Source organism: Echeneis naucrates, chromosome 3, assembly GCF_900963305.1.
Source record: "Echeneis naucrates chromosome 3, fEcheNa1.1, whole genome shotgun sequence".
Lineage (NCBI taxonomy): Eukaryota > Metazoa > Chordata > Actinopteri > Carangiformes > Echeneidae > Echeneis > Echeneis naucrates.
The window spans coordinates 3,308,042-3,331,587 of record NC_042513.1 but is presented as its reverse complement, the minus strand read 5'-3'; the positions used below and the strand labels follow the sequence as shown (position 1 = coordinate 3,331,587).

The following is a 23,546-nucleotide window of genomic DNA, read 5'->3' as shown; positions in this document are numbered from 1 at the left end:
AACTGTCATTAAAGTTGTAAGAACTGTCTAAACAGCATGCGGTTTCGTGTGTGAAATGAGATGTAGGCTGTGACAAGGCATGACAAGACGTCAAATGGAGAAGGCAAAAAGTTTGAAGGAAAGGCAGGAGGGCTTATTTCTTTTCCTTTAGTTAACCTGGGAAAGGTTTCTGATTTTGAAATCCATGAGGAGTCTATGCACCACATACTGGCATTACATTGCAAAAAATTATTTCAAAGATTAACTATGTCATTTTGAAAATACATTAAATTGACTTAGCCGAATAAGGGACATTTTACATTAACTGCTGCTCTTAAACAAGAAAAATTTTGCACACTGTTTTGTTTTGATCTGAAGCACTTTAGTGTGGGACAACTGCCTTCTGACCTATGTTCCTTTTTTTTATAGTGAGAACTGTGATTTTTTGATTAAAGTCCAAGAGTGAAACCCTAAGTCACATAGAAATAGCTCAGGTCTTGTGAAAAAGAACCCACCCCCCCAAAAAAAAAAAAAGAAAAAGGAAAGAGAAAATGACAAATGGAAATAAATATCAAGCAAAGAACTAGATCAATTTTATTCATTGTTGTGCTTTAGCCTGTGTAGTTTCTTTTCAAACACCAATTCAAATGCAAGCATATTTTTCTGAAGGGAGCGAGAGCAAAGGGACAGCCAATAAATGATCAATGACAAAAAGAAAATAAAACTAACATTATCAAGAAACTCAAACAAAATATCACAATCATGAATGATCCCAAAATCAATATATCAACAAAAGCAAACTATCTCCTTTTGTGTGCATGTCCGGGGGTTTATGCAGAGCGGCTCGTATCACAAATGTAGTTCGGTTTCCTCTAAACACTTTGTTCCCCTTCATTACAAGGGCACGCTGGACCACAAAAGAGTCAAATACAGAGGTGTCCAGTACATTCCCCTAACTCTTCAGACAATAGACTTGCCGTTGCCGCCTGATTAGGGTTAGACTTGTACATTGAGTGGAAAAACTTCACACATTGGACCTAAGGCAGGTGGTGTGGCTCAGAACTACACTTTTAAGCCACCGATCCACAGGTGGAACCATTAGATAAGACAAAAGAAAGAAATAAAGAAAACTGATTGAGACGGAAATGTAAAAAAGTAAACTAGGGCAGGTTTTGCAGTGGAAGCTGGAAGTGGAAGTGATTGGTTACCATCTCTCCAGTATAATAACTGAGTCTAAAAACTAGCAAGTTTTCAGTCAGCTTGATTTGACATTTTTAGGGGGTTTTTTGTTTATTTTTTAGATTTTAATCTAAATATCTGCAAAATATGCATTTGCCTGTCATATCATAATCAGTTTATACTTTGCACACATAAGCTTATTTGTTATTAAATTCTAAAGCACATTAATATTTTTAGATAAACTTTCTACATCTAAACCCAGATACCATAACAATGATCTCTCAAATTCAGAAGCTTTTCGGTTCCCAATCCCATACCACCCATTTTCTTATTCATGTCGTTGATGGCACAAGTAATAACATTTGAAAGCATCGTAAAAGTGAGGAAATGGTGGCGTAGGACTTGGTGGCAGCGGAGAAGACAATCTGTCCTTTGGGAGGAGAAACTTATGATAATGCTGGTGCTGGGCCTTTTCAATCCACTAGGGCAAATTTAAATAGGCTTTTTACACTGTGGCAAACTTTTCAGGCCAACAGTTCTTTTATTAAAAAGGCAAACACTGATATTTGAGTCATTTCCTAAAAAAAAGGTCATTCAAACAAGAGAAGTTACCCCCACAATCCACTTGCAGCCTGTGGTAGATAGTTCTTCCTGTGTGAGTGAGTCCACTATTTGCTATCTGAACCAAGCTGTGGGCTCAGTCAGGTGAGTCTCAGGTCCTAACCTGTAACCTCAACTCAACCACTGTCTACTCAACAGTCCTTCCTTGATGCTTTACATGTGAAACAAGAGTCAAAGTAAAAAGAACAAAAAAACAAAAACACAGCAGTGATGCACAGAGAAGGAAGAGCAGTCACACGGGAATCTTTGTGAATGCAGCTTGTTTCTCTTCTTCCGAAAAGAAAAAAGGGGCAAGGTAAAAGGGCGTTGGAAAAGCTGGTTGTCAGGAAAGCAGGGACAGAAGGGAAGAGGAAAATCTTGCGAGAGAAGTTGGGCAGTGTTCCTGTTCATTAGTTTGCTGTATGTTTGAGTCATGTGCATTGTCATTTACTGTGTTGTCAACGAGTGCATTTTGAGCGTGTGTGTTGGTGTTTGTGTTTAATATATACGGATATTGTGTTGGGCGTGTGTTGTTTGTGTCTACAGCAGGTCGACACGGCGGTAGTACAGCAGGTAGGCGGTGCGCTCTGCAGTCTGCTTCACCACCTGGTACTGGTTGATGACCTTTACTGTTTGGTCGTCAATGCGCAGCCAGCCATTAAGACCAATGTGGAAGACATCCGTGGTGTAATGACCGCCTGTCGCGCTGTTCCCATGGTGATAGACAACTGTCAGGACAAAAAGGAGAAATGTTTTGATGTTTTACGGTATTCGAGAGTCATTGTTCATATCTGACTTAACTATGTGCAACACAAAATTATTTAACACCATCACTTACAAAAGGTAGTCCTTTAAGGATTCAACAGGACAAATTATCATTTCAAGGAGAACTTCTTGGATTGTTATTTTGATGTGTCGTGGAAACAAGTCAATTCAATCATACCTGCAAAGAGCCTGTAAGTTCTTTGGCCTTTCACAACTTTGCTCCGCACTCCAGAAGACAAGAGATCTGAAAGCAAGTGACAGGATAATTGACTGATTACACTAGGAAGTTACAAACTGAATTAAATTATAACAACTAATGAATGGCGTAAATGAAGTCAACACAAAATGCACTAAAAACAGAAGGTTTGGAGGTGAAGTGACAAGTGTCATGTTGAGGCATCAAATATTGTCCTGAGATTTTACAATCTTTTCTAAGTTTAACATCTTTCCTCAAATGTTACTTGAAAGAATATGTAGTTTAAAAATGTATTAAAAAGTGTCAGCCACCGTGCTTAAGCCAAGCTTTATTATGGTTTTGCATTGCATTTTTAATCAGTCTACAATGTGTGGCATTTTAATGTGTCAGTCCAAACTGGGCACATCTCTTCCCCCTCCACATGATTCATCACTGTTGAATGTCCAAAAGATAAATGTCTGTCTGGGGTTGGGGATCACTGTAGAACATATGACAGGGGTTTTATTTTATTTATTTATTTTTTGACCAGCTTGTAGAATCATCCCCCGATAAGATACTAATTGAGCACATCTTAAAGTTGATGATTCAGTGATGTAAACTTGAAGAACCCAATTATCATCAAGTTATAAAAGTAATTTTACAACAGCAAAATACCATAGTGTTGCATCTCTGCTCAGTGCAGATAAAGGATCCTGGGATCACTACCTTTGCTGATTTCCAGGTCAACGGGGTACTCAATGTTCTTGGTCAGTTTCTGGCAGCCTCCAGTCTTTTCAAAAACAAATCTCTTAAGATGGAGCACCAGTACAGGTGGCAGCTCTTCCAGAGTCACTCGCCGACTGATCTCAATCTAGAAATAAGGACAAAGAAGAAAGGTCAGAGGAAATCAAAACATTTTTCAAGCATAATAATCAACTACTCATTAAAGTTCATTTGTAGTTTCAGGACTAAAATCCAATAAAATACTTCTTTGCAAAACAGAGACAAGAACAAAAGAAGCGTAGGGAAAAAGTGATGAGTCACTACATTTCAGGGCTTTAGTTTGTCAGGCTGTGGACCAATTTTAACCATCACTAAAACGATAAAGATTAGAATGATTGATGCTTTGTCGCCAAAAAAAATAAAATAAACCCCCCCCCCCACACACACACACACACACACACTTAAGCGTGTGCCCATTATGCAGCTGTAGAGCAGATGTTCCCTGCACTAGTTGTCCCAGTTTAATGGTCACAGTCTGTGCCGTTTTCAACTACTTCTTGTTTACTTAGACTAAAAAAAGAACTATATGATTTTTTTTATTTTTTTTTTCACGTGTGAAACAGAAACTTGATTAAAATGTTGGTTTTACACACACCTCCTGCTTGGTTTTAGAAGTGTAGCCCTGGACAGACTCCCGTGCCACCAAAGTTTCGAGAGCCTCCTGGACAGTGCGGATCTTCTCTGACTGAATGTCAAGCTGAAGGGTGAAAAAAGGCTGCAGAGTGGCTGACTCTTTTGAGTTTTGTTGATATACCACCGATCTGACAAAGAAAAATCTGAGTTAGAAATCCTGAACAAATATAAAATTATAATTCATACATTTTTTGCAACAGAAAGATTCAGGACTAAAATCCAATAAAAAAAACATTCAACTTCAAATTCAAAAGATTCAACTTTGCAGGCTCATCATGAATGCAACATCAGATGAAATAAATACGGAATAGGTCTACTGGAAGCTGCTCCCATTGGTCAAAAGGGTTAAATTATGTTGAAACAAAAATAATTTTCAATATGCTACAGTGATTCCCTCAAGGCAACCCCATTTTTCTGACCAGTGTCTGAAGAAAACTGTGGGCTATAGCCAAGCTTAGTGTGCATACACATTGCCCTACATAAACACACACTTCTGTATTCCATTTCTCTTTGGTTACAACCATTTCTGAGAAAATAATCCTTTAAGAAACTGTGTAACCACTGTGGACCAGGACTGTGCCAGACCAGGACCTCTTAGAACATATTATTTAGGCAAGCTACACCCGCACAGGTTCTAAACTTTCCTATTTGTCTGAAAGCTAAGACCTTTGTTTGTGGATGAGTGCCCTACGTCTTGCTGACGAGACTTCTGACCACAATCAAACCACAGTAGCTGTTATTCTGAAGGATGTTTGGTGAAAAGACAGAGATGGTTGGTGGCAGACCCATTTGTGATGACCATGAACAGAGGTCAAAAATTTTACAGCTATCCCAGTATGCACAAAAAGTTAAGGCAACTCTTGCTCGAGTTTGGCATATTAACTAGGGAAAAAGAGCCATCACCAAGGATAAAGCTGTGTCATGAAATTTTAAAAACTGCATACGAACAAAAACTGTGCAAATGTTCAGCAGCCATTTCCAATTCATATATTTAACATATGGTCCATTACATTTTTTTTTACCTCCAAAGTGTTTTTGAAATGCATTTTCAAATCATCTATCAATGTACCTGATGTGGCCACCAAAGATGTCAGTGATAGGTGTGCGGACGAAGTCAGCTTGGCGAGTGATTGAAGTCTTATTTCGAGGGCCCACTTGCTCCCACTCATCCTCGCTACCATCCTCCTCTTTCTCAGCAACGTATTCATCCACACCTGACTGGGATTCGGGCCCATTGGGTGTGGGAGCTTCTGTTTAGGCAACAAAAACAACACTCAAATGTTAACAAAATTCAAGTGCCTTTAAATAAGTAAAATTGACTCTTCGCTTGAATCCCTTGTTAGGTTAAAACTTGTAAGCAAGTCAACATAATTTCAATTTATCATTGGTCAAGCAGATCATCATGAAGATTATTTCTGCTGAGAAATCTTGGGTTTGTCTCCCTTCATCCTTTCAGTTACTAAATAATACATGGCTCTCTATTTAAAATACATAAGTAGCAGAGAAAAAAACAAAACAAATTTAACAGAGGTAAAAATGAATTAAAAAAATATCCTACTCTCTTCCTGAGGCGTGATTAGTTTTTTCAATGCCAGCATCTCTTCATGCAATCCATTCAGAGTGAAGCCAAGATACTCCTCCGCATCCTCTTGTCGGCCCTGAGAGCAGAAGCACAGACATCAACACCAATTAAAACACTGACAAACAAAAACACCAGCATGTACATATGAATGTGCATAGACAGTCATTTACTAAAGTAAACACAGACAAGGAATTCACTCATGAAAACTGCATCAAATTTGACTCATTGGGTCTAATGCATTTTCCAGAGAGTTGTATAAAAGGTGTCTGATCACAATCCAACATGATGCTGCTCTGCTATGACTATATCATGCATGAGATCCAAAAGTAAAATAGCCTACCTTCTCAGAGAGACTTGACTTGATGAGTGTGAGGAGTCGATAAATGTAAGTCGGTTCAAATGGTACACCAGGTCGAATATCTTTCATGACCTTATCACCAACAGCTGCTGACAGAGTTAGAAATTCCACATCATCAGTGACACCAACAGAAAACTATGTCAACTTATCACAGTGCTGCATAATGTCATATCTTACCTTGCTGTTTGGCTTTTGATGGCACAGGCATGTTGTTGAACTCGTTCACCAGTCTTACACTGAGAAACAAAGAAATCATGCCAATGTGTCTGTGCAAAATACATTTCAACAATTTAAAATTGGGATGCAGAAAAAGTGCTTACAAGTTATCGAGCATGGGTGTGGAAGTACATGGTCTTTGCATTTCATTATGCAGAGGAAAGGACTTCATCAGGTGATACATGGGAGGGCATGCAATCAGGGCCTGTAGGGTCTGTGTCCAGAGTTAGGGAAACCATGCATATACAACATTGACAGGTTTCTTTAATCTCTAATTTGATATAAGTTAACAAATAAATTTTGTTTTCTTAGTTTTGTTAATTCTAGCAATGTTCAGGAGGAAAATGTCTCCAATAATTGTTTATGAATTTTCATTAGATTTGAAACTTAAGATTATTTTCTCATTATTGTTCACTGTCTCAAAAACAGTCACCATTATTATTTCCTGCAGCCCAAGGAGCCATTTATTTTTATGGGGTATTAAAAAGAAAAATCATTATCATTTCTTCCCCTTTGAGAGGGTGAAAATCATCATCTTGCAAAATAAAAAAAGGAAAAAAGACTTAATAAAATGAAAAGATTGGTTATTGATAACATGTTCTCTAAAGGGGCCTAGATGAAACATGAAAATTCTAGGAGTTTTGCTGATAGAGCAGAAAGTCAACCTTTAGTAAGTGTCAGCCAAACAACTATATTTCACAATGGCATACTGTTTTCAAAAGCATCAATCAGTTTTCTTTGGGGCTCGAGTCCATTTTCCCTTTTTGCTATTTGGCACAGCACCAATGTAAGCAAGTCATGTTCCCAAGAGCTAACTGTAGAAATGTGGAGACACAGAGAGGTAAAAAGTTATAGGTGTAAAGAATTGAGTTAAAGGATACAGCGTTGATATAGCACCAGTTTCCCTTGTTGATCAGTCCTCTCGGCTGCAAAGACACTGGTTTATGTATCAACTTCACATTCTCAATAAGTTCTGGGGATTCAAACAAACACAATGTTCATAAACAGGAACCCTTTTACAACTTCCAATCATCAAAAGGCACATCAAATGCGATTTTGTGAGCAAATAATTCCAGTCTGTAGAAATGTGATATGGTGAAATTTACAACAGATTTTAAATAAAAGCGAATCTTCCTTAAAAAAAAATAAACAAATAAAAATGTTTCTTCTCCTTCTCCTACCTCTTGTGACAACAGCACAAGAGACTGTCAGAGTAAGGGCAAGAAATTTCTTTACCACGCCTAGGAAGGGATACTGTCATTATAAAACAACTCCCATGGTAACGTGGACATTCACACATTGATTTAAAAAGAAAAAAAACATTAGTGCACTCCTTATGGCTTTGATCATAAGAACAATGACATAATATACAATACAAAAATGCAGTTTCATGACAATAAGTCAGTTAGTGGCATGGTGATTAATTAGCTCACACTGTAACAACCACAGTTGAAAACCCATTTTTCTTTTTGTGAATGGATGTTTTGCTAATTTAAACTGAAGATATCAGAAACTGAAGAACTTTCTGAAACAGCATAACTGTGTTCAGTATTTAAACCGAGACGTGCCACTGGGTCACACTGACAATTTGATTGACTATTTCTAATGCATGACAAGGATGTTAAATATTGAGACACATACAATGTTAGGCAATAAAACAGAAGTGAATTTCTATTCCCTGTGTGTGATTTTATAGAGGAAACACACAGGTGACAGGGGTCAGTAAATTTTTCTGCATATAACTACATCTGTTTGCTTCAATTTGCAATTTTACATACCTGTGGCAATCTCTAACACAACTAAACATTTGCTACAATACTAGGACATTCATCTTGTTTAAATTAATCAGCTATCTGGACTATAGTTACAAGACAGGCATGTTAAGGTTTTTTGTTTTTTTTTTTTTTTGCTTAATAATCATTTGTTTTGCTTTGGCACCTTCACTCTCGCCAGCTCCGTTCCCACCCTTCTTTTTACAGCAACACACACCAAGGATTTTTACTGGATGGGTGAGGTGAGTGTTTAGAGGGACAGAATCACAAGGGAGAACAAGAAGTGAACTGAGAACAAATTTCCAGCTGGGAACTCTCAACAATTACATTTTGTAATTGTTTAATTCTACATTAGGGCTGCACAATTAACTCAAATCGATTCAAATAAATGTTTGCAATACCTGCCAAAATAAATCTCATGTATTGTGCCTATCCTCCAGCTCTATGTTTAATATAATTTTAATTGATGCTGACAAACTCTGTAATACACAACACCTGCAAATTTCCACCCCCCCCCTATTCGCATTGCTCAAGATAGTGTATTGTCTCAATATGTCACATTGTTCCCCCAAAGGATAGATTCTACAAAGCCAACATGACCCATTAGTGTTTTTCGATAAATGCAATTATAATTATTGTATTTTTAAGAAAATTCTGCAACTGGTGCCTAGATATGACAGTAATGTGCAGAAGACAAATACAACTAAAAGATTTTCTGAGAAGTAATATTTTCTTCACAGAAGCCAACACTTCCATACCTTATCATGAAACATTTTTAATCTCAAGGTATCCTCAGTGAGTGCTCGGTAAGTAACTTGATGAGACGATGAGATGTTCTGAATTCTGAGTGAAGAAATAAATGTGCCCACATGCTACACATCTACGTTTTGATGAATAGAAAGCTCTCAAATACTGTACACTGCCTTTGAGAGAATCTGTAAAACACAGTTCAGAATGACTGGGCACAGCTAAATACTTTGACTTTTGGGTTCACTTATTTAAGAACTTGCAAAAAGATAAAAGATGCAGACTAAACTGTGTAAAAGATCTCAACATTTGACACCATTCCCCAATCGTTTATTTCCTTGCCTGACCTGATCAATGTGGTGTTATGTCTCTAATAAAAATAAATTATTTATTGAGAATTATTTCTCTTGTTCTTGAGTTAAACATTTGAATGTTTTAAGTGAATGTGTGGCCGTGCGTTAACCTAAAACCATTTTTCATGGTAATCCATGATTTTAATTAAATAAATAAATAAATAAAAAGAAGAAGCCATTTGACACCCTTTTCTCTTAAGGCTTGCAAGGTATTCTTTGCCTACTAATGTGTTGGATCATGATGTTAAGCTTTACAAGACTAACAGCTATGGGTAGATGTAGTAACACCATCTAGTGTTCATTCCCTGAATATGAACGTAACATGGCTACAAACGCTTTCCAGTGGTGACCTGCTGTGACGTAATATACTTTTCATAGCATACAAGAAAATAAACTGCAGAACATAAATTTAGTCACTTATCAGCCTACTCTTCCCAAACATACATAGCAGAAGAGGGAACATAACTGTCTCAACATTGCCACCAAGTGGAGGGGAAGTAAACATTAGTTGTAATGCACATTGTTCCTGCAGCCCAACATGTGAAGCTTAAACAACATAAAAAACAGACATGAAGTGTAGTTACCAAATGTACATAATGAGCTTCTTCATATAATACCTGCAAGTTTGGGGGCCACTGGATCCTCTGAAACATGGATAGGTCCATCTTTGACCTCCCCAACTTTCTCAGGCTGCTCTGGTGTAGCAAGGGAGGGAGATACAACTTCCACAACATTCTTTACCTCCACAAAAGCCTGAGGACCCCCAGGCAGAGGCTTGGAGTTGTGGAAGAGGCTAGCCCAGGACTTGGGGAGGTTGGCAGTAGGTGCTGCTGAAATCACAGGCGAATGGCCCTGCTCTGTCACCGCCAGCTGGGCATCAGAGTCTGGGGATGCCTGTGGAGTATGCTCCCCACTCTCACAGTCTTCTTTGTGTCCATCTGCACTAACGGGAGTTTCACGTTCTGCTAGCCCATTGGCCACCCCACTGTCTGCTTCCTCCCTTCCCTCCAGTTCAGTAGTTGTCATGGAAGTGGCGACAGAGGGGGTGGCCAAAGCAGCTGAGGCAGGAAGAGGTGATTTGGAACGGGGGCTGGGGGGAGAATCAGAAAGTTTGGGGCTCTGTGGAGCCAAATGATCTGGCTGCTCATCTGCAGTCCTTGGTCCCTCTGTCATCCCTCTGCTTTGAGAGGAAGATGAAGAGGAGGAAGTTGCATTATTGCCATCTGATAAAGAGGCAGCTCCACTTGTTAAGTCAAAACAAGAGTCATCAGGGCTATCACAAGTCCTCTGATTTGAAGTGGACGATGGAACAAACTTGGCTGCGGCCACATCAGCTGTTGATGTTGTAGTGGAGACAGGTCCAAGGGTGGAAAGTTCTGCCCCTGACAATACCTTTACATCCACAGCGTTATGTGGACCACTGAGTGCATGTCCATTTAGCAGTGCTGTTACAGGCGTCCCATCTGCTGCACTGCTGTTATTACTGCCAGTTGATGGGTCCAGGTAGTTGTAGTACCCAGGTGGTCGCTTTTTCTTCTTCTTCCTCTCTCGCTGTCCCAGGCTACCAGGGAGTCCATCCATGTCCTGGCAGGCCTGATGATTGTCCAAGGTTGAGGCCTCAGAATCAGGGCCATCCAGTGAGTTGAAATGGGTTCCATCAGGGACATCAGCTGCTGGAGGGGCTGTCTGTTGGGTCTTCTGGGTTGACTGGCAGCCCAGGATGAACTCTGGAGCCTGGGGGTTGAGGGTGCTCGACACCTTGTACAGAGGATCATTCAATCCAACAGCCTTGGAATCCATCACCTCATCAACGCCAAACTCAATGTGCTGATAGTCTTCTGCTGCAGATGACATTTCAATCAATTAGAATTTTTTTTTTCTTTTTTAAATGAAGCCTAAATGCTGAAAGTAGGTACACTTTTAGTATGTTTCGGTGAAATGTTTAGTAATTTCAACTAAATTCAATAATAATAAAAAAGTAGCAGTAGTCAAATACATTCTACCTTTTGGCCTAAACTAGAAACAAATTTATGCACTGAAATTATATACTGATGAACCGTCACAGAATTTGTATTCAGTAATGCTAACTGATGGTTTGACTGTAAGTGTACTTAATATGCTTTACAAATTCAGCTTTATTTTATTTGTATAAAATAAATTTTAATCTGTCACGAAATTTGTATTCAGTAGTGCCAACCGCTGGTATGATTGTAGGTGTGCTTAATTGGCTTTACAAATGCTAAGGCTGTGTCACTTTACAAAATCCTGATGTCAACTGCGACATCACTTCATAAATACTGAAAGGAGAAAAAAAAAAAGTAACTTATAATCATTGATTGAATGATGCAATGTAGCAACGTACAATACAAAAGCACATTAGAAAACACAAATAAGCCTACCTTATGCTTCCCAATACTCACCTTCAGATACAAAGTCTAATAGTCATCAATTTGAGAACTACGAACCATATAAATGAACTGAACCATAAACCTCCAAGCAGTTAATCTATTATGATGACATCTAATCAACACAGGATTTTAAAAAATGTTGCCATTTGAATCTAATTCTAATTTTTAGAAGCAGTATGATGTGAAATGAAGTTGGAATGAAAATACTGCATTTTAAAATATCTAGAATGTTTGAACATATGGTTAAATCACAAGTTTCATAATGGACTGCCCATCTGTGCTCTATATCGGTATGACTTCTCTCCTAGAAACTGAGTACTTTTACATTACCTAAGTGCAACTAGCTGCTACAGCAATGAAGAACAACACACAACACACAAATCAATTAAAAAAAAAAAAAATCTACACAAAACAAATTGTACCTCAATATTTAGTTAAACTATGTTGATTAACATCTTAAAATCATAAATTTTTTGGTGAGAAGTGCAAAGTCAAAAGGTAAACAAGCTGGAAACATTAGTAAGTGCAAATTAGAAAAATCATCCAAGTTGTCCATGACAGAGCTACTCCGGCCACCCCAACTGTAAACCCTGATATTGTACAGGCGTTAATAGGGTATGAAAACAGCAGTTACTTCCTCTACTGCTTTTAGAAGGCCTTCTGTTAGTGTTACTGAAGTCAAATTTTACTGTAAAAATGACACTAAAATGAATTTAGCAATAAAACCTCCATGTAAGTATAAATCTGTTACTATGTTAGCAACCACACAAAAATCATCCCTATGTCCCTGGTAAATAAGCTATTTTGTTAAACCATACAAAAAATGTAACAAAATTTTACTTGAACTTGGGAGTCCTGCGGTCAGCGCAGTGAAAATGCATTGTATGCAAGAGAAGATAAGATACTTAGCAGTATCTTGAGCATGCAAAGCTCTACAGATTTTACCAACAGGCAAGAGGAAGAACAGGCGCAAGGTTTAGGAAGCCACCAGTTTTTGAAACCTGGATTTTGAGTTTTAGAGCAAACGCACAACAGCTAGTCAAGCCACAGGGTGTCTCCTCAACTCACCGCAAACCTGCAGTCCCATAGACTCCATAATATAAGGTACACCAGGAGTGCAGTAACCTCCTAAATAATCAATACAAATCAAGGTAAGGCAGATATCATGTGCAAATGAGTACCATTTCAAAGACAGGTGGCTGGTTTTACATTTTTCATTTTGGTGGCCGATAATTTCATGACCTGCTGTCAATATCTGGGGTTTGTAAAAAAAAAAAAAAAAAAAAAAAAAAAAAAAACCCAAAAACATACAGAACTGCAATTATAAATATGGCAAAAAAATGATATGAAAAGCCTTTCCCATCCAGTCAAATCAGGTTGGTTCAGCCTGGGCTTCAAGCTTACAAAAGACCTGCTCTATTAACCTACACAGATATCAACTAAGAGCATGTTAAATAAGGTACAGAGGGTATAAGATATTTTCATGCCAATAAATAAATGAAGAAAACATAATCTAGCAAATACTTTGGATGAAATGTACATACCAGAAGACTGACTGATGCACGGGACTTTGTCATTGAACGGAGGAAGCTGAGGAAACAAATAAAATGAAGTAAATTAGAAATTAGAGGAAAAATCATTGGTACAAAACTTCATCAGTACTGGGAAATTATATTAAATTACAAATTACATTTTCAACAAGTCTATGCCACCATCACTTTTTCAAACAATTAAAAATGTATGTATTAAACATAAACATAGATGATTAAGTAAAGATTAATTATCAATCTATTTGAAATGGACTGAAACAAAAATATTTATCATGCACCGTAATTGTAATTTTAGGCACTTGTCAACTCCAGGCTCTAAATGCATCTCAAAAGCTGTAAATTATCAACCATCATTGTCTGCCCACGTAAAAATGAATTATTACTGTCAAATAAAGAAACATATTGTAATTCATCTGCTCACCTCGACATAACATCGTGGAGTCACAAAAAATTGATTGATCTCATCAGGGCTGAATTCCCCGAAGATGTACTGTGGGAAGAAGTCAATAAAGCCATTAGTTGTAAGCATTATTATTAAGCTGGAGAAAAATTCAAGGGAAAAATGATATAATGTAGATGCTGAATAACAGGACCTTCCTCCCCATAGCTTAAACTGACCTGGGGGGGGGGGGAACAAAAAAAAAAAAAAAAAAACATCCACATTGGAAACTTCCATGATCTAGTCAGTCAGTCCAAAGGTGGAGCACCACATGAAATGATGAGTCATGCAGCGTCGTAGATAAACCATGATTACAAATGGCTCTGATTGGATTCCAGGACTTGAAGGAAAGTTTTACATTTGGTAACACTGGTTAAAATAGCAAAAACCAAAACACCTTATCTTAAAAACAAGCGAAAGCAAGTGAAACATTAGGGCTACCCTGAGTAGGCAGTGTTATTTTTCATTTTTGTTCTGCATTCAATCTGCTGTGCCTTAACTAAAATTACCACTGGAAATTGAGATGCTCACTGTCACAAACACACATTTTGTTCATAGCTGGTCTCTGTGGTTGTTAGATTTTACTTAAACCAAACGACTGGGTTCACCTCACTGGGTATATTTAGTTATAAAATAATAAATAGTACAGAGATAGACGTGATGAATAGCAGCAATGACTTCTGCATTTTTACAAAATAAATAAACAAATAATGCAACAACTGGGCAACTAATAGAAGACAATTCCTTGAATATTTAAATAGTGCTGAAGTCACTTTGAAGTGCGCTTGCTAGGGTGGTTCAGCAGTGCTTGCCGTTACCCGCCTGGAGCACCGGGGGCTGCGGCGTGTGAGATGAATGAAAAACAGTTCTGAATCAATATGGATTAAAAATAGTTATATAAGAGTTCGTCTGAGATTAAAAAAAAAAAAAAAAAAAAAAAAAAACAGTTCATAAATCTGTATTAAAGGCAGTTGTAAACAGCCGTATATCCATTTTATCTCTGTTTCTTTCTTGCTTTTGCCTATTTTTCCTGGTTAACTGATTTCAGTTAAATATGGGCGCAGTACTGGAAAGGGACAACGGGTGGTGCCATCTCACAACTAGGAGGGTTGTCCACCGCATAGTCAACATCTTCTCCTTGACTGATTTTAGTTGGAGTCAGCAAGAGAAGAGTGTGTAATGACTGTGTGCAGAAACCTGCATTAAAACATTGTTTAAACTGTATTTAAGGTGAGTTTGGCAGTACTGAAGCACATGTTGGTTTGTTACTCTGCTAGCAGAACCTGGAGATATCTGTTCAGGCGTTTGTTTATTACAGCACGGAATGGTTGACGATGCAGCCGTTAGCATTAGCATCGCAAGCTAATCTGTTGACACTATTGTAACGTGAAAGTTAAGTTGGCAGTCTTGTATTCTCATTTTGTTCGGGATGTATAAGAACGACTGATTTTAGTCGCAGTCAGCGAGTGTGTGCTGACTGTTTTATTTGATGCACCCCGCCAACACACTCACGCACCGCGTGCTGTGCGGCTGCAGGGGCTCTTTGAGTTTGGTGCCTCACTTGCTCCCACACACAGAGTGGCAGGCCTGGGCAGCCTGGGCCCCGGTGATGGTCTCACTCATATTTATGGGATGCCCACATGCATGTGTGGTTTCACTTGCCAGCTCCGTTGGGTCATATCATGAAGAACTGATGAACCCTCCCAAAAATGGGCTGAGCTCTTCTTTCATTCCATCACTACGTACCCCGTCTTTGACTTAGTTCCTCTGTTGGGACACCTTCACCTACCTGGACTCTCATCTCTCTATAGAGCTACACAGAAACCCTCTGGACTCTCTTAATCCTGAGTGGGGTGACAGGAACAGGACATGGCACCACCTCCTTCCTTTCTCCTCTCCATCCTTTTGCATCTTGTCCCTAGCACTCCGATCTGCCGATTTTTTCTCAAAATATTTTGATTGTTACTCTCCTTGTGCACCTATCTATGACCACAGCACTGCGAAACCAGCTTGCAACAATACATTCTTTGGTCTGGCAATTTTTCATGATGTCTGAAAAAGGCAAACTTGTTATTTGCAATGAATGCAACACTGAAATTCCTTGTAGCGGAAGTCAACATTTTAATACCACCAACCTCAGACATAGAACCCATCACCCAATACAGCAAGTATGAGAAAAAAGCCCAGTCAAAGCTTGTTAACTCATCCATCCATTGTTAATGATAATCAAAGCTCTTAACTGTGATTCAAGAGTTAATTTTATGTCTATAGGTGGTGCACAACGCTAGACAGCATACAACAGTTTAAATGCAGGATTGATATCAATAATTGCCCCCCAAAGAGTTGATCGGAGTATCCCTACCTGACGTTGGCTACTATATTCTCCTTGCTGGGTGTTACAACAAATTCTGAATGATTGCTGTTCACAGGTGGTTTACTTTGTGTGCACACTTATGAGATTTAGAAATCTGGGGCAGTAAATTGTCAATCATATGACGAATAAGCCAGATTGCAAAACATAAATTATATCTTTCAGAAAATTTTTGGCTTTTCTATTCATTTATCTTGTCATTGATCTTGGTCATCATCATACTTATACAGTATTTGTGGATGGATTTAATTTTAATCTTACTTTGGCTATTAGCTCTATCAGAGGAGAGCCGCTGGCACCCTCTGCCATCCCTATTTGAGTTTTGGAACGCTGCTATGTCCGCACTGTATTGGCTGTGGCGTCTATACTGAAAATACAGTGAACGATAAAATATAAATTGCACACGCTTAATCCCCTTACACCTTATCTCCCTACCATACCTGTGGACATCAAATTGTATTTTCACATTTAAATGTTCATGTCCGTCAGGTTAACCAAAACTTCTGTAACTGCTACAAAGAAGTCAATTTGCCCTCAAGAGACAAGCTTAACTACTGGAAAACCATTTAACAGGTATTGGCACTGTAATTACTAGCATGGAAGGGAGGAAGATGGATATTTTCCAGGCAGATTTCATCAAGTAAATTACTGGATAGCAGAATGTCCCCATTCCTGCTGTCCCAATTATCCCACGTTTAGTCCAATGTTTTGCTTTGGGGGTGGGGTCAATATCACAAACACTGAATCAGTGCACCAAGTGTCCACATGAGCACGAAGACACAAAGCCACTGAGTAAAGGTGACAGGAACTCACTAGGCACACCGTTAATCCTCTCAATGCAATATAACGAGGAACATGAAAGAGGAGGCACAAAGAAAAGAAAATGCAGCTTAGGCATATGTAACTCTTTGGCAGCAAAGCCCCACACAAGGAACCACAATGCTGAAACGGCACTACAAGCGACAAACAGCCAGCCGTAATCCAGTGGCCTCAGGATGGCTAACACAATCACAACAGAAAGAATGTCCCTTTGCTTATTTCTGCAGGCGTGCCACACGTACCACACTAAGCTTCCCTTGCTGTTCGTTTGGACTGAGGATTACAACAAATTAGCCATCTGTATGATTTCAACACAGTTTAGTGTTGAAAGCGCACACATGTGCATATAGCCACACAAAATAGGGATGTAGGAAGGTATAGCCCAACAGAGAGTAGGTCTGTTGGATTAGTGTGTGTATATAGTGAATGTGCGCCAATACAATAACACTCTTTTTTATAGTGAGAACTTGCTGTTCTTAGTTTGTTCCATAATACCAATGAAACACTAACAAAATATAAATCCCAAACTTTAGCCCAGTTCTGCAATCATCTGCATTTCATCGCTGTGAATATCAAAGCAACAAAATTTTTTTAATATGGGAAATGTGGCAAACACGGCTGTGTAGTGGTTAGCGCTTTTGCCCCACAACAAGAAAGTTGTGTGTTTGATTCCCAGGCCTGGGCAGAGCCTGCATGTTCTCCCAATGCTCTGGTTTCCTCCCAGCGTCCAAAGACATGCATGTTTAGGTTAACTGGTGCCTCTAAATTGCCTGTGGGTCTGAGGGGTTGTTTACCATGCGATGGACTAGAAAGCTGGGCACAGCGTGTACCCTGCTCTCGCCCAACATGAACGCCCCCCGTGACCCGGAAATGGATAAGCAGTAAAAGATGAATGGCCATTGGACTATTTAAAAAATAAATAAATAAATAAAATAAAATCATAAGCTCTTCTCGATTTATTTAAGACATATACCTAGAAAATCCCCCCAAAAGGGTTTATCTCTTAGACAATCAGTGAGCAAACCATAACAGGGGATATAATGAGGAACTCGTAACTGAGTGTGCTGCTGGCAGCGCATTCGTGCAGCCACACTTCAAATTACCGCAAGTTTGCTAATGTTTGCTCTATCAGAGAAACTCCAGCAGTTATGCTTCACAGCCAATAGCGACATAATGGTAATCCAGCAAGTGCTGTCGCCGGTAGTTGACGAATCCACTACTTCGTTACATTCTTTCAAACTGTTAACTGCCAGATATAGAAGGTTCTAAATGTAGTATAGTATATAGTATACATGTATAACAATTGCTGTTTTCCCTTATTGAATATTAAAAAATAAGTTTGTTAATCTGAGCTTTTGATGCCCAGTACTCTTTCATTTTCATAGGATGCATGCCAATTTCTTCCCAAACCCCGTGATATTAATTAACCAGAGGACAATCAGTGCTGTTGTGTACAAATTATACTGATTGGTTAAGCCCCTTTCAGCTGCTCCCTCATCAACCCCTCACCATTCCCCATTAATTACTTCACACAATAACCTGCCAATGAATATGTTTCTACAACTACTAAAAATTTAAATAAGATTTAATGCAGTCTAGCAGTAAATTGTGATGGATAATCAATTTGGAGACAATTGATTAAGTAATTAACATTTTTATTTGCAGCCCTAATTTTGTGTACAGTCAATTTTTTATGCAATACAGAGCAGCATGCAAACATTTAGCCTGTTGTTATCACATTATACGGGTCACATGCTTATTTCTAAGTCAGTCTAAATAAAAATTCTTCAAATGTTCTGACATTGACAAGTTTATCTAAAGAAGAAGCAAACTGACCTTAGACCAGGTTGGGGGGGGGGGGGGGGGGGGGGGTTGTACTTGTATGTACTTGGAATGACTAAGCAGAAATGTTTTGGCAATTTGGATGATAGTCTGTTTGTTTATGCTTATAGGGTTGAATAAAAAATTAGGCATAAAAATAAGAATATGTTTCAATGAGTCATTCCATTGGAATAGGTGGCTCACTCCAATATAATGAACATAGCCTGAAACATGGTCTGTACTCCCACATGACAGAATTTTCTCTATCAAGAGAGAAGATCTATAAACATGCAATAATCTGTGTGTGTGAAAGTCTCCAGTTTACATTGCTTTACTAGTTTGACAAGTTAAAAGAAATAAACAGTCATGTTCAGTGAACTATTTACCCCATGGAAAAATATGATTCCCGTATGTGTTTCACGACAACAAAATCATGGACAGATGACAAATACCATATGTATCAAACTGAACTAAATCAATAACTCTGCATTTTACTACTGACAGTTAAGTATGGGTAATGGTTATTTTTGAAGTAGACCGAGACAACTTAACATCCACACTGAACAAGCTAAACTAGTCTAACTAATCCAATTTGTTAAACCTTAACAACCAAAGAGGTAAATAGGATCCTATTTTACACCTAGAGCTAGGTGATTGAGAGCTGTATTTTTTTTTTATGTATAGTTTAATACAACAATCCTTGAATAAATCTGGTGCTATATTCTGTATGATTTTAGAGGTGCAATGCTTTCGTTTTTATTCATTTTGTGTATATGATTTTTTTATGTGTTTATGTTAAAATGTGTTGAAGTCCAACTTTAAAACACACACACAAACACACACAAAGAAAACCATATCAGTCAATGTATAATCTTGGTTTATAACTGTGATGTCAATATTAACCCTTCTAAATTCAGCCCAAGGAATTTTTGCTTATTCTAACTATAGACGGACCAGAAAGTGTTCTGTGAGTAAGTGCTCTTGCCCATTTTTCCACAACACTGAGAGTCTTCCATATCTGGCAGTTTACTGTATGTCGAACAAGTGTATTAACGGTTAATAACGAAGTAACAGAATTGGGAATTTCCGGCAACAGCACAAGCGGAATTACCGTAATGACCCTATATTGGCTGTGAAGCGCAAATTCTCAGCTTTCAGAAACCTCAAACTTGAGCAAATTTACAGTAATCCGAAGTGTGGTGACCAGCAGCGGCACACTCAGTTTAGAAGGGTTAATCTAAATAGTAGGATTTTAGCCACAATCAGGCACACATGCTAACACCTAGCACAAAGCACGATATATGTGGATGATATATAAGTTGAAGGCAATTGCATGTCTGTAATAATAATAATAATAATAATAATAATGTGGTCTGAAGTCAGTGGTGCAGTAATTTAATAATATCAAAATATTAAAAGGTACATGGTTAAGTGAGGTAAAACATTACAATACAGCCTTAAACAGGTAAGACCATTTTTTGTGTCACAATGTTGGATGTTTTCTGGACTTGAATGAGACTCTGCAGCACTACATTTCTTACCACCTTATAAACCTGCTAGTTTTTCCCCAATCAATGTTTGATAATAAATCTATATAGTTTTTTCCACAGTAATTTCATTATCCATGAAGTTGTTGGATTTGTTAGTTACACAGTTAGATTTTATTGCTTCTGTGCAAGACACTAATTTGTCAGTCAAAATATGTAATCAACAAATATAATCAACTTCTGGGGTAACACTGAATTGAAACTTACCAAGGTGGAAACATTACTTTTTTCTTCCCCCCCCCAAGTGTACAGGTGATGATGCAGTAGTTTAATGAAATGCATGCCCAAAACTAGCTTAAGGGGACAAATACAACCCTTTTGAAACAGGCACCTGGCAGTTTTTTCCACCATGTAAAAAAAAGAAAAAAGATATGGACATGTCCTAAATGCCCTTCCACCATGCACTTTAAACCAAGCAGTTTAGACTTTTCAGTGGGCTTGGAGCCAATAAGCTTAATTTCAATATTTATAAGATTGCATAATAGCTTTTTATATCACAAAACACTTATTTTTAAATTCACCTTCATTACCAAGAGCTGAGCTTTACTAATTAGTCTTACTTATTACTATATTTACACACACACATTTTTTTTTTAAGGTAAATTTTCAAGATAATGTGTTGACGGGACAAATTCTAAAAAGACAATCTTTATTTATGATATCATGTGTAATGCGGTTTTGAGCATTTACTGATGCAGTTTGTCCTTTTTCTTGCCCCATATTGATGTGCTCATCTTGTTGTTTTGCATGTTGTGTCTTCAAATGCTTTATGAGACTACAGTTGTTGAAATGTGTAACAGGAGTAACTCCACTCATACGAGTTACAGCCTTAATTTTTTTTTTTTTATTAGTGAGACTCTCCAAACTAAAGTGGAGTCAAACTGCTTACCATTTGATAACATGTAACTATTTCTCACTGATCAAACTTCTTACTCTGAAACTGTAATTTTTAGTGGCTGCATAGCACAAAATTGTGTATTGGTTACTGTCTTAGAGTGGCATAGAACTATTGCTTTGTGGGAAATAGTCAAAATGACAAAAATGTCCTTTGCATGCAATAAATGATCCTGTATTTTATGCATAGAATTGGAAGAATTCCAGATTAAATCTTATTTTTCAAGAGACATCTGTGGGTGCAGCCACAGAACAGTACTGACAAGCATTTCCAGAATTAAGTTTGTTCTGAGCAGATAAGTATCTTTCTCGCTGGTGGTGTCCGATTATTTGGCAGCTCCAACTGTATGACAACTTTTGTTTTGCATTTGTTCTGATTTGATTGGCTTTATCGCTCATGCTCATTCCTTAAGTTAAACCAACAAGACAGCAAAGCCCATTATTGGTCCACAGAGTGTTTTTAAAGTTGTATTTATTATACTGGTAAAGAAGCTGCCAACAGTGGCAGCTTAAAAAAAGCCCCAACGCTGAAGCCAAATCCAGTAGCCTGTAGGAATTGGGCAGCTCATAATGTAGAATTTTCCTTGTTAAAAGTTAAACTAGACAGTACAAATGTCAGAACTCATTCTTCTTATTTCCAAGTGAACACATCTGTATAATAACAATGCTACATCATGTTGGGATTTTCATTGACAGCATTATGATAAGAGTGGACACGTTCTTTGACTACAGTGTTCTTGCACTTTTACTTTTTTGAACAGTTGGCCAATAGAAATAGTGGATTCAGGAAGTGAGAAGCCATGCAGAATTTTGTCTCTTGGAAGAGAGTTAGGGTTTCCCCTCACAAGGGTCGTTGGCAATTTTTAACTGCTCAATCTATAAAAAAAAAAAAAAAAAAAAATCCTAATTGAAATGCTGGTTTTATAATTGCACCGATTTTAGTGATAAATTCAACTTTACTTCAATCAGCCACAAGGAACTTCGGACATGGCATGTCTCTGCATGCAATGCTAGACTTCAAAATGGGCCTTCCCACATGACAGCTATCTCCCTCAGAAATAACAGCTAAATTGCTAAATCATCCACAATCTGATACACACAAATCACCAGCAGTGTGACTACAGATCTGCCCTGTAGCGTACAAGGTCAACCGTGCTTCAAATAGTTTCCATACCAAAATAAATATTTTCTATGAACGAGGGCCCACACTGTCGCATTTCCATTTAGCTAACAAGCTAGTGGACTGCCTACAAAGTAGAACCACACCACCTGTGTAAAGCTGTTAGCCTGCTAAAAGCTAAGCGAGCAGCAGGCAATTGCTGGGTCCCATCTCACTGCTGCACGGAAACGGGAAACGACCGCATGCAAAACATTCCTGAAATCCGTCGCTAAGCTCGCGAAAAGCCCAAAGCCAAAATGAAAGCAGGTATTTCCAGTCATAGAAATATACGCCGAGGCGAGGCCCGTCTCTGCACTGAGCAGGTGGGCCAGGCACACACGCAGCAGTTTTCTGTGTCACTTTTATCTGGGAAATGGAACATGACACTTGTGGAATTTCACGCAAAAGCGTCACCCGATTAAAATCCGGCACGTTTTCGTGTCTTTGAGCTAAACGGATCTTTCAGGTCCTAAAAACTGCAGTGAATAGGTGCCGTTGGCTGATTTGAATGGAGACGACCTGGGGCCTGTTAGCTTCCAAGCTGGTGGTGTTTCAATGAGGCTTACGGGAGGGGGGGGGGGCATTAGCAAGCACTTTTTGGTACTTACTTTCAATGACACGACAAGGCAGATCTTTCAAAATGAAACAACACGCACTTGCATGAATTACTACTGTAGTACGACACTGTTTCATCTATGATTGTTGTACAAATGCAGGGCTGTCGCGGGTCTCTAAATAATATTAACTCGGCGTGCAACAGGAGGTGTTTTGCAAGCTAGCGTTAGTTAGCTAGCTAGCTAGCTAGCTTAGCTACCTGGTTGCTGTGAGAAGCCATGCTCCCGGTCAGCTCCTCTTCTCCTCTGCTGATAAGATGAAAACTCTCCCGGGAAGGAGTCGTAAGGTTTGTGATGACAGTTACGAGAGATGTCCTACTTCGACGCCATTGTCATTTTCCCAACTTTGTCCTGGCAGCCGTAGGTTTCGGTCCGTGTAATGCATCAGCACTTCATGCTGCTCGCCTTGCCGTCACCGCCATTTCTGTCTAGCATCTTCCTCGCATGCTAACCGAGGCAGCGCGGGGTCGGTGATAGTGGCAGCGTGAGCTTCAGGAATAACCACAATCACTTCCGGTGGTGGTTTGCTCTAGGATCTCAAAATAAAAGTTTTGAATCCTAGACAGAAGCCTTCTTGTATGTTATTCAAAAATTTAAGACCTTCTATTTGAGGGCAAAATAAAAAAAAAAAAAAAAAAAAAAAAGAAAACTAACACACACTTAAAAGATCAAAAATATATTATCAGTGAAAGGCCCTGCAATGAAAAGGTTGTTTCAATAAGTAAGTCTGTCAGTTACTGAAATCGACCAAAAATAATTAGGAGCATTATAAGAAGGAAAAG

The 23,546-nt window shown here is 38.5% G+C and overlaps 1 protein-coding gene across 5 annotated transcripts; it reads right to left on the bottom strand.

Moving 5' to 3' along the window:
• Positions 1–548: 548 nt before the first annotated feature.
• Positions 549–23,229, bottom strand: usp10 (ubiquitin specific peptidase 10). 5 transcript variants are annotated; one of them, XM_029498659.1, is made up of 15 exons: positions 22,965–23,229; positions 13,522–13,590; positions 13,095–13,140; positions 12,619–12,678; positions 9,760–10,983; positions 7,152–7,243; positions 6,375–6,484; positions 6,232–6,290; positions 6,037–6,143; positions 5,673–5,772; positions 5,184–5,364; positions 4,077–4,242; positions 3,425–3,569; positions 2,702–2,767; positions 549–2,486 (listed from the first exon to the last, which is right to left on the bottom strand). In XM_029498659.1, the coding sequence occupies exons 1-15, from the start codon at positions 22,983–22,985 to the stop codon at positions 2,299–2,301; spliced, it is 2,634 nt and encodes an 877-aa protein (XP_029354519.1). In that variant the 5' UTR covers positions 22,986–23,229; the 3' UTR covers positions 549–2,298. The 5 variants fall into 5 exon arrangements, with proteins under 5 accessions (XP_029354519.1, XP_029354520.1, XP_029354521.1 ...); XM_029498660.1 differs by having other exon boundaries at positions 6,037–6,140; XM_029498661.1 differs by having other exon boundaries at positions 9,760–10,980.
• Positions 23,230–23,546: the final 317 nt, after the last annotated feature.

What these genes read in the sequence shown, in the direction of transcription:
- usp10 (XM_029498659.1), bottom strand. Translation starts at nt 22,985, where the DNA reads ATGGCTTCTCACAGCAACCAG. An exon ending in CTTCTAAAACCAAGCAGGAG is followed by an intron (nt 3,570 to 4,076) that starts GTGTGTGTAAAA and finishes CCTTATTTCTAG; the next exon opens with ATTGAGATCAGTCGGCGAGT. An exon ending in AACTTACAGGCTCTTTGCAG is followed by an intron (nt 2,487 to 2,701) that starts GTATGATTGAAT and finishes TTGTCCTGACAG; the next exon opens with TTGTCTATCACCATGGGAAC.